At 39.1% G+C, this 17,082-nt stretch overlaps 1 protein-coding gene across 1 annotated transcript; it reads left to right on the forward strand.

Annotated features, from left to right (window-relative positions):
• Positions 1-3,901: 3,901 nt before the first annotated feature.
• cxcl12a (chemokine (C-X-C motif) ligand 12a (stromal cell-derived factor 1)) lies at positions 3,902-11,387 on the forward strand. The gene is made up of 4 exons (XM_067610009.1): positions 3,902-4,060; positions 5,824-5,941; positions 7,044-7,127; positions 8,971-11,387. The coding sequence occupies exons 1-4, from the start codon at positions 3,994-3,996 to the stop codon at positions 8,996-8,998; spliced, it is 297 nt and encodes a 98-aa protein (XP_067466110.1). The 5' UTR covers positions 3,902-3,993; the 3' UTR covers positions 8,999-11,387.
• The last annotated feature ends 5,695 nt before the right edge of the window (positions 11,388-17,082 follow it).

Raw genomic sequence — 17,082 nt, forward strand, 5'->3', positions numbered from 1 at the left:
ACAGTACCAACATTTAAGTTTTTGTGTGCAGCAAACACAACAAACAGGGTCCTGAGTCATGTGTGGTTTCTTGCAATAATTAAACATTTGTGTAAAGTATTTATGTGATGACAATGTTGTTCTGTAACAAGGCTTTTGTGTGGTTCACAAACCCTTTTTAGAGGACAAAACAGAAAACTTGACATTTTTAAAATAAAGAAAGAGAGAGAACTAATTAGCGAGAGAGTCGAAGGAAATCTGAGGAAGCACCAAATATGGAGACTCTTCCTTGAAAATAGGGACATTGGGTCACATTATGTGACCTTTAAATTTTAGTGGTAGGATTGTTTTTTTGCTGCTGTATTTGCTGGAATTGAAACCTAGCAGTGATTATAAAGCTATTATCCGCAGCATTGTTTTCTCTTTTGATTCAACATCTATGGCTAAAGACTTTGTTGACAGGCCATTGAGGTGGTCCATATGGCGGTGTGAAGGTGGAGGTCTCATGACTCTCTGGAGGATGTAGAGGAAACCAGACAAAAGGGCTTTAGCCAGCAGGCCCTCAGCCTCACAGAGCCTCAATGGAGCGGTGGCAGATCCCCCGCTGGGACCAGTTGCCTGTATGTTCTCAAACCAAAGTCTGATCTGTAGAAACTGGCCACTCCACCATAATACGTGCAGCCATCCATACTCCTTCCCCCCTGGGGCGCATGGTCTCTCTTTTGAGGTGGATAGTAGTTAAGGAATGTTTAACAATCTATTGGCATGTGACATTCATGTTTTTTCATCTCGTCATCATCGGCATTCAGATTTGTTTAGACTGGGGTTTTTCTGTTATTGAACAGCATAGTGTAGTGTGAGCTTTTTAAATATTTAGACAAGAAAGATATTAGATAGGAAATAGGGTGCCGGAGGATATGGTGCACAAGCTGTTATACAATGTTATACATTTGCATAGTTTATCTTTGTCCTCTATCCACTATTTCCTTCCTGTACATGCTTTGGTAACACAATTGTACTTACATTTAATGCAAATAAAGCAGATTTAATTGAAAAAAAGAGCGGAGGAGAGTGGATTAAAGTTGGCAGATGTCCTTAAGGTTTTCAAAGTTATAAAAAAAAAATCTTCAGGACACCTGCAAAGCCTGCGGACCTTCAGAGAGAAACTTGACTTGTGATTTACACTCACCCATGTTCTTTGAGAGTACAGTAAAGAAATGACTTATGCAGAGAGCAGGAGAGGAGTTGGACCCCCTGGAGTGAGACCTCCCATAACAGAGAAGATGGACAGATGGGCTGCAGAACTCTACACCGCAACTCTACTTAGACAAATACACTGGACACAGGTGTGAGTAAAACGTAACAGGTAGTGTATATATTCAGTGTGTGTGCAACCCAACTGATCCCAAAAAAAACCCAAAATATGTGTCAACACTTTTTTTGTCCTTTCTGTTTTCAAGAAGACACTATTGGTAAAACATTTATATAAACAATTCTTGGCAGTGGGAAAAGAACTGAGTGTTTTATTTTGAGAAGATGCAGTCCCGAGAAACTTGTTAATGCAAGAAAGAAGGAAACAATTGGGCAAGTAGATGTGCTGCCAAACTTGCTTATGTAACCACTCTACTACAATCCATTCACCTCAGCAGAGGAAAGTAAATCTGGCTGATTGTTGCAGAAATGTTGAAATATTTGGATGTGTTCAGACTTCTCTCCCATGACATATCACAGGACAGCCCCTATTCACAATGAGTATGTGTGTGTTTGTGCGTGTGCGTGTGTGTGTGTGTGTGTGTGTGTGTTGGAGTGTGTGTGCTTGTTGTTTGTGAAGGCTCACACAGGTTTTTGGGAAGGAATAGTGAAGTGAATGTAAAGTGCGACAGTGAGCAGGTGGGCTATTGTGATCTGAAACACTCTGAAGCCGCCTTTCACTCCAAGCTGAGAGACTCTTACTCAAAAACTTTGGCTTTAACACTGCACCCTTTCTCACTTTGCTTGTTCTATCTCTCTCTTATAGTCTCTCTCTCTCTCTCTCACACACACACACACACACATACACACAGCTAACTTTTGTAGCCTGTGAGATAAGTCAATATGTGTCCTTTCAGCTGTCAGCTGACTCTGCCCTCCGTTCTCCTGTCTGTCTCCATGGCATCATATATAACGACTGCCTGAAAGCCAAAACACAGACACCCTGCACCATGTGGGGCAACTGCTTAGACAGATGTTTCATGTATAACTTCCATAATGAAAGATTTGTATTTTACTTCTGATACTAACTAGATGCAGTAGATCACAAGCATAAAACACTATTATTCTCCTCAAAATACCCTTTTCCTCACTTATTTTCATGATAAAGTGTGCTGTCAGCAGGTGGTTTGCTTTCCCACAGCTGGGGATGAGAGGATATGTCTCCAATAAATGTAAAATAAAGAATAGAAAATACAAAACCAACCATTTATGCATATGTTCATGTTGCCCAGTGATCCACAAAAAAACACAGCAAAACACATCCTCTGTATACCCTCAGTCTGTATAAATACAAGCTTTTGCTATCTGCAGGGATTTCCGAGTATGAAGAGATGTTGACGTTGTATTTAGTTCAGTTGTGTGCGTTTGGCTTTAAAGTGTTTCAGGTATTAAGGAGTAACCCAGCGTGTAGTCAGTGCAAAAGACAAGGCTCATTTATATTTTCATCTCAGATCCCTCTGTATGGAATATTCACACACATTGCACATATATACAAGTACTCTGGGGTGTTTCTTCTGGAGGATGAAAGCCAAATGTCTGGAAACTGGCTTCACATCTGCATCCCGTTAAATGCACTAATGACACCCTCAACAGCATGAGCACACACTCACACACACACATTCACTAGAAGTGTTCAGCAGCCTGTCTAAAGGCAATTGTTTAGGGATTCACTTAAACTGAGAAGAGTGTTGTTCCTCTCTAAACACAAACTGGGAGGTGTGTGTGTTTTTTCTTCATCCCTCTTGTCTATTTATGGGAATTATTGATGTAACAGAACATTGTACACTCATGTGAGTACTCTCCAGTTACACTTTTGGTTTTTAATTAATTTGGACCAATGAAGTCCCCAAGAAGACAAGCCATGACTGAAAACAAACACATGTGCAAAAAAAAGTCTCCTGTTTCTTTTCACAAGCAACAGTTTAACAGGAGCTGGTTAAATGGAGGAAAAGGCATATCTAGTCTGGTGGGCATCTTTTTCTTTCTTGCTAGACAACATTTAGTAATTCTAAATGACTTGTAAGCAAGAACATCTGGCTGCAGATGTTTTGACTGACTCATAATGCCCTTCTTTCATCCCTGATGACGATGACTTACAACAAATACTCATAAATATTTTTAATGCTTTAGGTTTCTGTAATTTATTATTTATTTTCATTGTAAATCGGCACATGTTTTTTTTTTTTTTATGTCTGCAACCCTGTTAAATGTGCTGCTGCAGGTAAAAGAGATTTTTAATCTCAATGAGACTTTTCCTGGTTAAATAAAGGTTAAATAAAATAAAGAAAAAGTTAAAATGTAAATATAAATAGATAAATAAAATTAAATTATCTTCACTAAAGATATTCACTGGTCATCACACAGTGCCGGTGTACTGAAATGTAAATGTGAGGTTACAATCATGATAAAGTCAGTGAATCAAGTCAGGATCTCATCAGAGATCACCAAGTGTATACCGGAAGTTTATTTGCATACAAAATAAAAGCGTAACGCACCATTCACTAGCATGTTGCAAAAATATAATTTGTCCTGTAAATGGCAGGTTATAATTGATTAGTTATAATTGACACGTTATATTATATTGTTACAACGAACATGTGACCTTTGTTGCCTTTTTTTTTCTTTTTTTGCTATCTGGAACCGGAAGTACAACCCTTCTCTGTAGCTAGCTTGACACTAATGCTTAATTTAAGAGACACACTCAGTAGCGGTCTGTCACAGCTCCTCTGGACTTTGAGCAGGATCAAATCCCATTAACGCAAAATGGATGTGAAGCTGTTGGCAGTCGTGGCTGCGCTTACGGTGTTGTCACATGCGCCTCCATCACAAGGTATGAACTTATCTCCTGCTCCTTTGTTTTGTTTTTTGTTTTTGTTGTTTTTAATGAGGTTTTGGGTTATTTAGCAAAGACTTTTAAGTAGCATCGCTGTAAAATTATTTTATTGCACATTGTTAAGGACAGTTTAATCATTATTTAAGCATGTCAGGATGGATCATTTGTAGTTAAGTTTTTGTAGAAAAAAAATTACTAAAAATGCATCAGTTGTGAAGGATGAATCAGAATAGCATTTCCATCCCACATGTGTTGTCTTTTAGTGTTTAAATAGACATAACCCTGATAGAATTGTGCAGTTACTGTGTTATGTTTATGTTAATCTCAATTTCACGCGTAGCGACGGCGCAGTCTTAGTTTATCCAAATAATTGGCAATTACGTAAATTCAGATGCCAAATTCAAATTACATACAATTAAAGTGCCAGTGTTGACTTTAAAGGTAGTGCTCTCCGTTTTAATTGAAATATTATTTGAATTCCGTAAATGTTAGTTTGATGTATGTATGAACTTGTCCTGGAGGGGATTTTTCTTTCCGCCGTGCGTAAAGTGCCAACAGGCTGAACATGCATTTCTTCGAGAGGAAGAAATTCCTCGTCGGTTCGCTGATCAACTTGTGTATTTGTTCTGCTCCTTGTTTCCATTTAATTACGCACAAATGAGGCAGCTAGAAGACAAAACCACAGCCAGTCTACTTGGCGTCATCAGTCACCCAACTTGAGGGTGTTGCGCTCTTTATCATGGTAATACCGTTAGATCAGGTGTAAAAATAATTAGCATGGAGTTTAATCTATGGCGGTACTTCTCACCATCTGTTTTTATAACCTTCACCATCTCCCATCAGTTTTGCTTTAAAAACAGTTACTGACTGGAAAAAGACATTTTTTTGTTTGTTTTTTATCTGTTGCATCTTTTATGTTTTGTCTTTAATATTTTAGACTTATTCTAAAAGGACTTCCACGCAACAGATGCGTAATTATCTCATTATTTTATACAAGACTTGCAGAAACCAGAGTTTTTTCATGTAGGTTTTCTGAAAAAAGAAGCAGAAAAAAAGAAAAACGAAAACATGGCCCCGTTTATTTTTCCACATTGATCAACCGTAAACCTCCCAGCATGTACAAACCTGAAAGCTACAGTCGTTATGGAAAGTATGCACATCAATCATGAAGTTTAAGGACCACACAGCACAACATTGTTTATGACTGAAAGATCTTACTGTTTTGGGGTCTATAAGTCCCGATATAAGTGTTTCTACCTCTGTGGGCATGCAAAAAACATGTCAAATATGGGAAAACCGTAAAAAACACTTAGATCTGCGATTTCGATTACGTGCATCCTTCTTGATCATGTATTTTAATATATTTTAAGTTAATTGGGATTTGCTCCAGCCCCCTGCAACCCTGCAAAGAATAAACCGGTAGAGATAATGTATGGATGGAAAATTCAGACTACAGTACAGTGCATGGGCTGATTTCATGCCTGGACAGTAGTGGCATGTTTTAGCTTGTTGATCTGTCAATAAGGATGATGTATCCGAATTTATTTGTTTGCTGTATCATTTTCAGCTCATTTTATTGTTGTAATAATGTTTAATCTTATTTGTCTTCAGCAGAATTCATCATCACAGAAGTATCTCATTTTAGTCAATTTCCAGAGAAGATTTAACTTCATCTTATCTATGTGTAATTTCTCTCTTGAGACTTGCTTTGCTGTGAGTAATATGTTGTGTAACTGATAATCTGTTCCTCTCCTCCTCAGCGAAACCCATCAGTCTGGGTGAAAGATGCTACTGTAGCTCAACAGTGAAGGGCCTCCCCAGAGGCATCATCCGTGAGCTCAGGTTCATCCATACACCCAACTGCCCCTTCCAAGTGATGTGAGTATTGTTCATGAATGTGGGCTTCAGTGGGTGGAACCCACACAAACACACAGAAGTGCATGTTTTCTACCCTGGTCTTAAAAAGTCCGACAGGTTTCCTCCTTATACGACATTTCTCACCATCAATCTCTTAGAGGTGACAGGACAGATAAAGAGTTTGTGCATGCATGTGTACTCACACGCCCCTCTGTCACTTGCTCTCACATACATCCACAGAGAGCAGGACTTGTGCGTGCATTTTTTACCGCAGGCCCACTTATGCGTCCACAGGAAGTGCTTTATTTGAGTATGAGGGAACCTGAATGGGAGGTGGAAACTTGATGCAGTTTTGCTCTCAACAGGAAAATCAATAATTATGGGTTTTCTAATTGAGTTTGCTTCTCATTTGCTTGTCACGCAGCATTTCCTCCTCATTCTGTGCTTACAACCTTTGCGGCGTGATCCCATTCAGCGTTACGGCCTGTCTGGAGTACATTTACAGATGAAAGCGTGTAGCAACACAAGAACAATACAGCTGGACACAATAGAAAGGAAAACTTCAGGAACTATTAAATTTTTCATAGTGGAAATAGAATTGACAGCTCTTATAAATTCATGGACAAATCCACCAATTTCTACAGTTATCCAAAAACAAGACACGTGTGCCAATGGAGGCTCCCCCATGGAGAAATATGATCCAGTCTTGACCCATTCTGTAAATAACCACAGGGCTATGCTGGATTTAGAAAGTAGCCTGCAGCCACATGTTGAGGGATTGACTCCTCAACCTCCATGTGCTCAAATTTTGCAACACATTAATTAGATTGCTCAATCAAGAAATATTAAACTTAAGGAAAACAATATTCTTGAAAGCACATATTCTTTAGCTGCATTCATATCTGTAGCAGCATCACAAGCAGGGGAAAAGAGTGATTGGTCATTATCAAACTAATGCACCCCTGTGAAAAAGTTCTCTGTGTGTCAAACTGACAAGGTAGTGTGAATTCGGTCTGTTTGATAACAACGTGTCAAGATACCCGATGTCACTGACTTTGCATAATTTACTCTTTCATCTTTAAGCGAGGCATATGCTGAACTATTTTCTTTTTTTTCCTATCAGTGCCAAGCTGAAGTCAAGCAAAGAGGTGTGTGTGAACCCAGAGATCCCATGGCTGCAGCAGTACCTGAGGAACGCCATCAACAAGTAAGTCACTGGCTGTATTATGGATTACGTACCGTCTGCAAAACATAGTTCTGTCGTCAGTCGTCAGACTTGAACATGACTCATCTGGAGCACTGTGAAATCACTTCCGCCTGATAGAGATTTAAAGTAAGGATGCAAAAACACAAATGCGCATTTGAACATCTATCAACAGACCATTGTGAAAGTGACAGCTCTTAATTGTCCAAATTATATCAGAGCCCAGTTTCGAAACACGCTGGTACATGACTGAGTGGGAGTGGAGACTGACTCCAGTTTCACAGACAATCTGTGGGTTTGATACGGGATAATGAACAAGCTTGTTAACAGTATTTGCTCCAACTAGACTGCGGTCATGGGTTCATCCCCATCCACCATTGTTAAAATTAATGCAAGATGCCACACAGGTCTGCAACTGAAGTGCAGAACTATTTGCAGAGTTTTTGACCTTCAGCACATTGCAAGAGTTTGCTGTAATTTACAGATTCATCATGATATAGGGGCAAAGAGGGAGAAATTTATTAAGTTTATTTCTATTATTTGATAAATGAATGTAACATTAATGCAATAAATTGCATTCTGCAGTCACGTTACAGTTTGTCTTAGAGCTCAAAGTCACTGCCAATATCAACTGTTTCCTTCCTGCTTTAAAGCAGGAGACACTTTTCTTAAAAAAGTTGGCACTAGAAAGTTTATGGAAGGGATCAAGTTGCAATCCTGAACCCCATGCAATCATATATTTCCAAGAGCAGAGCACTCCTTTAACGGTCGGATGAAACAAACTCTGTGCTGTGTTGTGGAGACATAATGAGTTTTGGGGTGTTTAAAGTATTTCCTGTCTTTCTACCAAAGAAACTTGAATGCACCCATGCGGTCTCCTCTGTGCTCCGGCCTCTGACATGTACACACTCAATACCCTCTGACTGATAAGCTCATAGTCCTGTAGTCAGACTATCTGTCTCAAAGGATGATTGAGGAGCCCTTGACTTGTTGAGGTGTGAAAGACCTCTGCATAACAATAGGGCCCACGTAGAGAGTAGACGGTGGTCATTTACAATGGATCAGACCTAATGTGTTTCCAGTTACACATACAGTCAAAGGGGAGGGAGGGACAAACTTATTTACAACGTGTAGAAATGCACACAATTGTAACTCATGCATTATGCTGCTCTTTAGTCTGGTAAACAAGGCCATGATTACCTTTTTGTATCAGTTGAAATGTGGCTAACATTTATTATTATTATTCCAATGTCAGTAATTAAACCCATGTTCAAGTGTTTATAAGGCGTGTGCAGTGTAAATCACTCTGCAACTGCTGCGAATGTATTTTCTTCTAAATTACCACTTCAGATCTGTGACTTATAAAAGGAAGTTTTTCTTGGATGTAAAAACTCAACATGTCAGAAGTAGCTGCCTAAAAACTCAAGAGTTAGACATGGCCAACTTACTGATTGGCCAAAAGCAGGCTGATTAATTGGCTAAAACTGAAAATCAGCTTTAATGGGCTACAATATTTAGTTTTCGATTACATTTCAAAAAGACACTTTGGCCCTGTAAAAATAAAGCAGCTGCTTTTATTTTGGAATGCTGGAACTGAGTATATCTTGACTTTTGGCACCTTCTCTTTGAAACCCTGGCACCCAGGCATGGTTGAACAAATACTGATTATTCTCAATATGGTGTTTACTAGTTACAAATTGGCATTAAAAGTCACTATTGGCTGTCACTCAGCCAAAGTTATCTTTTGTAATTGGTTCTTATTGATCCAGTGAATATTAAGCGCCAGATGTGTTAGGGCACTACTATCTATTTACTAATTATAAAAACTCATTATTTTGTCTTCCAGGATGAAGAGATCCAAACGGGGCAACTGAAATGCCTGCAGAGATCTTTCTGAGCCTTTCTGAGGATTTGGACCATCATCACAGATATATTACATGTAATATGAAATCATCTGGCATGTTGTAAAGCACTTATCTTGACTGCCACGCCGCAGCCTCTTGCATGGAATGAATCTACAACGCTCCATTATCATCACCACCAGCACCAGCACCAGCCCCGCCTCCACCATCGCCACTCTCACCGCTTGTAGAGATGTTATTAATGCAAAGTGCAATTATATCTGTGAGTGTTTGTTTTTCTCACTATACTGTACATATTTTTTGTTAACGGGCTTCAACACTAAATAGCTATTTTTGGAGATTGTCTTGTACATCTGGCCTCTCTGTCGTTTAGAAGAAAAGGATCGACCCCAGGGTCAAAGCGTTTAAAGGGGGAGAGATGTAGGTCAGCAAGAGGGTTTTCTCCACAACACATACTATGAGTCAACATCACACTTGCAAGTAGCAGAGTCCTGCGGTCTGCTGAGCCAGGAGAATATGGATTCATTCTAACTGATCTTTAACATGGCATCTACTTATCTTGACTGTCCCTGTTTTTAAATTGTACAAAATGATGAACAATGTTGTATAGTCTCTTTTAAAAACTGAGGAATGGACAGAGCCACAGAGTTTGCCAAGTTCTATTTCAAGTTAATTGGCACCATGGAATTTCAATGGGTGCCAGCTACCCCCAGACTGAATATAAGATGCATACAAGATCCTAGTAAAAATGGCAATTACAATGTTTTTGTGATGGAAATTAGGATGCCAAAAGAGCTTGAGAATTTCCTGAGCAGTTCTGCGGCTGTGATTATGCGACCCTGTTACCAAACATGGCTGCTTTTTTCTTTTTTTTTTCCATTCTTTGAGAAAATCTGAACATCTGGATCCCAAACAGTTTTAATTTAGCGACCAATGAGAAGAAATTTACTGGAATCATAGAGCTGTGTCAGTTCAATGGTTAAGAACAAATCATGACACTCACCAATCACAGTTAAGTCGTCTTACGAAACCAGTGTCAGAAAGACAAAGTCATGTTAGCTGGAATCTGATGAATAACCATTAGAAAGAAGGATGTACAGTAATGTGAATAACAGTGATCACATCAGTAGGTAGAATACTGTTCTAGACTGAGAGGTAATTCTAGCAGTAGTAGAGAAAGTAAAAATACCATTATTGACAACAAGTAGAGATGTACATAGATGTAACTACCTACAACTGTCATGCAGATAGTAATGCACTTTATATCTGATGTATTCATGTTTTAACAAAAAAAAACCCCACTATACTCACTAAGTCTGATCATTAAATTCTGTCTTTTATCTTTATTTTTTATGTTTATCATGTCATTTCCATTCTGTCCCTTTTGATTGATGAATGTGTAGCTGCCTTTAACTGTTATAATCTGGGAGATGTCATCTATTCATTTAAATCTCCTTGTCATGTGTAAGATTAATATTATATAAATGTTTTATTTTTGTACTCTTTTTTGCATTTGTATATTAAATCCAAACATTTAAATGAAGGAACTCAACTCTTGCAACTGAGCCTCACAGCCAACATTTTATTGAGAGACATGTATACAGTTGGTCAGTAAAAAGGGAAATTTTGTTACGGTTACTATGTTAATGTAGACTTCACTCACTGTATTTGTTTTAAAACTTTTAATCATAAATACTGACTCATACCCACACGCACACACTCTGTTAAGACCATGCAAACACTATGACTTCACAGCTTTACAATTATGTACCACTGCACTGCGGGTCAGAGGGGTAATCTAAAGACTTTGATGTGAGAACATGTGTTTAGCTTTACTCACAGGGAAAAAATAAAAGGCTTATTATTGTTATTTAACCATTAACTCAACAAGCAGCCATTAGGAAAACATTAGAGCTAAAAGGGATGAACTTTTAACTTCCCTGTAGGGGCATTATGTGAGGTGGAGCACAGTAGTAGCTGTAGTGATGAGAGTGATCCGCTGATTGAAACATCAGGCCAAGATAAAGGGCTGTGAGTGGCAGTCCACAACCCATTTTGGGCTGTGTTTACTGATCAGCTTTGATGTTCAGAAAGCCATGTCAGCAGAACTCTTTTGAGAGATAGAGCCATTGATTTAGCCCTGGTGTCCCATTTTACAGTGGCAACATACAGATAACATCATTTTATGAACTGATTGTGTTAAACCTTAGATATCACTGCAGGAATCTGCAGGTAGCAACAAGTATTTTCCTCTCTAGTAATGTGAAGATTAGGCAGCTTGTCCTATGAGACGTTTAATCTTATAGAGGACAGATTTTCATATCTTACAATGTAACCATGTGTATTCTGAAGTGGATCATTTTTTAAACATTTGTACTTTGATTAAACTTTTTAAGACCAATCGCTCACATCTCATTTGCCGTCTATCATTGCTCTACACTGTTCTCTTATGTGGCTACATTATCACTGATCTTTGCTTCCTTAAACAGAGGGATATCGTTTGCACAGGAACATATTTAAATCTGATATGTCCTCTAATGAAAAGCAGTTGTTTGTAATAGTTCATAACTTATTGTGTTCTTGGGATCTCGGCCAAACACCCACCAGTTAAACTATGCAGGTGGTGTGGCTGGTGCCAGGAAGACTGAGGTGTAGTTAAAAGGGGTGTAAAAGGTTTAACTTCATATTTTATGGTGCATAACATTTACCTGTAAATGGCAAATGTGGAAAAGAAAATGCAAGAAATATCCAACAAAAAATTCACACATTGCTCGTAAAGCTGGATCATTCATATAAAATGTGTTGTGTCTGTGAAACAAAGCAGGTAATATAAACATATAAAGAGGTTTGTATATGCAGGTCTCCATTAAAGCAGAGGTCAGGGAGATGTTACAAAGTAAATGAGACATGTTAAAGCACTGATCCATCTACACATCCAGTGGAACAGAGTGTAACAGAACAACACGGTTAAATGAATTATTGGCAGAATTACATCCGTGATCTTCCCCACTGCCATGTTGATACTTGAGGTGAAGGCACCAAGCCTAAATAAGCACACCACAGACTTTCATTATCGTTTCACATATTCAAACTTGAGAGACAAGAACATAGATCTAATCAGCTCTGACTCAAAATAACTTTAACGGTGATATGTAAGTGGGCAACGCAAAAAATGTGGAACAACCTTACCAACAAAGCCTATGGAAATGAAAACATTCAGATCATGATGAAGCCCTGGCTTTTGACTTGCAGGGAGCATTTTTACATACATTCACCTCAAATTTTGGACATTTGACCATGTTTCACATAGATATCTGACATCATAACAGTGTGAAAATAACAGAAAATCACAAAAAGCTTGATATGTTCCCTTTAAGAGTCAAATAAAGTCTGTGTTGCAAGTCTGTGTTTTCTAGTATTGTGAAACAGAATAAATCTTCTGAAAAAAAGTGAAACCAGCAGCCCACTCAGCACCTTGGTATGAGCGATACAGTCAGTACTGTACTGGTTTGCTCAGAGGCTGAGAAATGTACAAAGACAGGAGAAGACATATGAAATTCATATTCAGCATTGCCTCCAAAACTCTATTGGGGTTTTGAGTTCAGCCACAATGTCAGACCCAAAACTGACACCTTGACAGATGAATAAAGATTTGTCATATAAAATGCAAAGAATGACACAGAAACAAGGGGCAAGTGGAGTATATGTGCTCATTTAGCTTACAATACATGTTCCCTCCATCTTTAGCTGTAAGGGCTCCCAGATGTGCAGCCAATGAAACTCCACTTAGTGGTTATTCATCATGAAAAGCTGAGCATGAAAATATAAAATCTTAGTGTGGGTGTGTTTGTGTGTGTGTGTGTGTGTACACGTGTGCAAGAGGGGGTCACAGAAAGCCACTTCAAGAAGGTCCCAGTGAACATGCTCTCCCTGGTCAGGCCCGTTTTTAATAAAAACTACAAGGTGGTAAAGTTAACCCGGGGTCAGTTTTAATGTTTGTGTATATCAGTGTATGTGCATGCGTGTGTGATGTCACTTCCCAACTCTACTCCGAGGTCGTTAACTTTGCGTTAGCTGCGTACCTCCAGCCATGCTGGCAGCTGAACACAGCATTTTAAAAGCCTATATAGTTTGTCACCAACCGCAATGTCAAGGGATTGTGAAAATTGCTCTGTAGTGTGTATTAGGTGGTCAAAATGCAGAAACTCCCTCGTCACTGCGGTTTGAGCGGAAGAGTAAAATGCTGCGATGCAACAATAATCAGGCCCGAACAGCTAAGGATGTCAGAACACAGATCTGGTGTTCTTCAGTACTTTGTGGTCCAGTAAAGGATTATCAGCGCTAATCTTCCATGAAAATGCTCTCTGGTTTGCATGCCCTTGAACAATAGAAACGTCCTTGTCCATCGCTGTTATTACCACACATGAAGAAGGTGAAACATTCTTAAAATATGATGTGTGTGTTCTTCTCATGAACCAACAGACATTGACTTTCAGTTTTTTAAAGACTATAATAATATGAGTAATGGACTAGTTTTTCTTTCACATTTGATCCCTAAAGGAAAACTTTTCACCCCCACTACAATTAGGTCAGAGCACAGAGTCAGCTACTGCAAGGCAGATGCTTGGCTGTCATGTGGGATTGATATTAGGGTTTTCCGGTTGAAGGGTCGTGCCTTTCTAAATTCTTTGGCACCCGGCTTTAGACTCTGATAGTACAATATGTGACAGGCAAGAAAGGAAGAGGGCAAAGTGGCATAACTTAAGATCAAAGATTAAACATCCACAATGCTATGAGCCAAGCCTGGGAGAGAAGCCGAAATAACAGGAACTGTGAAGTAATATATCACAGCCACATTGTTCCATAACCTGTCAATCAACGAACCCTCTTTGATAATGTGGTGGAGAAAAATGTTTTTTATATTGAATATACACTCTGTAGACATGATCTTGATTACATATGCTTGCATGCCAGATTACGCATGGATTACATATTTGCATATCTTACATACAGAGCGGTCTGAGATCTTCTTCCTTGATCAGATAGGATGACTTTTTGCACCCATTTTTATCGCATTTCACATCAGGGTACACATGCATATGTCGGGAATCCTGCAGCACAACTAAGACAATTAAAGGTTCACAATTTTTCAAGTCTGTCCTAAAACAACAGTCAGGTACCCAAATGAACAATGAAACATGTTTTTCTTGCTGTAATCATTCCTCCTGTTCATACTGGCCATTAAGAGATCTCTTCATGATGCACTTTTAGTGTAAGTAATGGGGGACCTCCTTCTGTGCAAAAATGTATCTAAAAGTTTATCTGAAGCCAATATGAGGCTTAAGATGTACAAATTAGTCAAATCAACTCAATATCTTTCAAAGTTACAAGTTACAAGTTTCAAAGTTTAATGCCCAAATCCCTCTTTTTGTTATGATGTGATCCTTCGACTGACTACAGCTGAACAAGGAAAAACTGTTCGAGGAAACACAAAGAGGGAATTTTTTTACTAAAAAGACTGTAACTGTGGAAAATATCCACTTTATTTTCTGAAGCCTCATATAATCTACAGATAAACTTTTATAATATATTATTGCTCAAAACTATGACTGTGGATTTTGTCCCCCATTACTTACATTGTAAGCATATTGGAGGGGATCTTCTAGTGGTCAGTATGAACAGGAGGAAGGATTACAGCAAGCAAAACTCGTTTCAATGTTCATATGGCAAACTGACTATTGAAAACATGTGAACCTATCCTTTAAGACTCTTTAAAAATACTGAGAATACTGTTGAAGGTTGCTGTGTGCATGTGTCCACAGCTCCTGCTCTGTCTCAACCAGAGCTGCCCTCCTACTTCCCCCTTCTGTGACTGTTGTTATTTACCCCCCTCTGTCCGAGACCAGGCCACAGCCCTGGGGCATCGTGTGCACCAAAATCACGCTTCCCAAGGGAAACATTAGCAAAGTCATAGCTATAGCTCGTATCAGATGATCCATAGCACATTTCCACGAGCGCACACTCTTACTCTGAAAAAATCCCAAGTAATGATTTGTAAATGACTTGTTGATTGTGCAAAGGGGGGGGCACTGCATGTTGTTAATTGCCTTAACACTGCCAGTGACCCGCCAGAACATTAATCACAATTATGACAAAATGGCTCAGCCCAATGTCTCTGAAGAGTTAGTTACTGCAACGGATGTTGAAAGTGACCAACATGCAGTGTGTAATAACGGTGGCATGTGTGTGTCTGTTTGAGAATGAATGGGAGGCTAATAGAGGGGCCCCAATGAGCGGTTAAAATAGCCTCCTGCAGTCTCTCTGCCTTTCATGTGCTAATATTACCAAGGTTATGAGTCCCAACACCATCCATCTTCACACAGATGTTTGAATGAGAGAAAAACATGGACATGGGGCCTTTCCTCAACACAATAACACCGATATGGTCCAAATTCCTTCAGTGTGATTCTGTTTTCAAACCATGAAGAAACACAGCAAACTCTGGATGATAGGATGAGACACAAAGGAGTCAAGAACTTGGGGGGCCGTAGGACGCCTCCATCTGCAGGGCCCACAGAAGCTCAAACACCACCAACCTTAAACTTCAGACACATATCACACACTGCGTTTCCCTCAGTCTCCATTCCTTTCAGGATTATCATCCACATACTAATGAGTTGATCTTTCTGTGGTGCCTCCATCAATGGTGTGTTGAATGTCTTCCCATATAGAGCTCTGAGTGTCATGTGACACCTAAAGAGAGGGAAAAAGGAGTCCATGAAGGATGTGACTAACCAAAAGAAGAAATTACACCATTTTCTGGAGATGTAAGTGACGTACTATAGTACTGTATTGCCTCATCTCCAAGACCACAGAGTGTTTTTTTTACTATAAGGCCAATCAATATAAAGACCCATCTGTTGGGCTGCAGTGTGACTCAGTGCCTGAACACGCTGCCTTAACAAGACAGAGGGAGGTCTGATGGCTGATACCATTTACCGACATTGTTCTTCCCCAAACAATTACATTTCCTAGAAACAAAGCGAAGAAACAGTTTCACTTTCACCCACAATTCATCTGAACAGCATTTTGATGTAACTTATACACCACAACTATTTGGGATTGTCTTGATTTCATTAAGTAGTCATATTTCTTTGACCTAATGTCAAATTTGACAAAGCTTAATTGATGTTCGTTATATTGTAAAATAATTTAACAATGTGAAAAGTATTTGCTGCATGAAAGGAAGTTTTCCAAAAGACAGAACTCAATGATGGATAATCTAGATCTAGTCTAGATTGCTCTAAACCAGGGGTACTCAAATACGAGTCTTAGAGATCCACTTATCAAACTTCCACCACATCAAAAGTCCAGTAAGGCTGCATTACATGATGATATTCATGTTTAAGTCTGCTGCGGTATGAATTCTTCACTGTATTCATAGTTGAAAATGTTTGATTTTACAATTATTCTGCTGGAGGCTTGATATGACAACTTCAACTGGTTCAGTTTTTTGGTTCTCACGTCCATGGTCTGGTAATAGTTTTCTTAAAATTGACATGTTTTGTATCATAGTGGCGTTTCATATTGCCGCTCTTCAAATGAAAGCGTACTTCTCAGTCTACTCATCCTTAAACACACGTTTTTATTATTTTTGTTTTGGTGCAAGCTTTTTCACTTTATCAATAAGAACTCCTACATCCAACAAAAACCTTGTTAACTGGAGTGACTAGCAGGTAGCTGAATGATGTCTGGTGAGGTGAGGTATCATTCAAAAGTGGTCTAGTCAGTCTTCACACTATGCCTAGGTCAGTGCAACATAACCAAAGGTTTAAAGGACAAGCTTGCCCAAGATTTAGTGGTATCTAGAGATGAGATTGCAGATTGCAACCATCGGAATACACCTCCCTTCCCCTCACAAGTGTGTAGCAGCTATGGTGGCCACGAAACTTGCAAAAAACATGAAAAGCCCTCTCTAGAGAAAGTGTTTGGTTCATCTGTTCTGGGTTACTGTAGAAACATGGCGGTGCAACATAACGGCCTCAGTGGAAGGGGACCCACTCCCTACAAAGATATAAAGGGCACATTCTAAGGTA

Source organism: Thunnus thynnus, chromosome 14, assembly GCF_963924715.1.
Source record: "Thunnus thynnus chromosome 14, fThuThy2.1, whole genome shotgun sequence".
NCBI classification, from domain to species: Eukaryota; Metazoa; Chordata; class Actinopteri; order Scombriformes; family Scombridae; genus Thunnus; species Thunnus thynnus.

Bases quoted from the DNA above. Each gene is read 5' to 3' on its own strand.
- cxcl12a (XM_067610009.1), top strand. From the start codon at position 3,994: ATGGATGTGAAGCTGTTGGCAGTCGTGGCTGCGCTTACGGTGTTGTCA. The intron at 4,061-5,823 runs GTATGAACTTAT...TCTCCTCCTCAG, and splicing joins ACATGCGCCTCCATCACAAG to CGAAACCCATCAGTCTGGGT. The intron at 5,942-7,043 runs GTGAGTATTGTT...TTTTCCTATCAG, and splicing joins AACTGCCCCTTCCAAGTGAT to TGCCAAGCTGAAGTCAAGCA.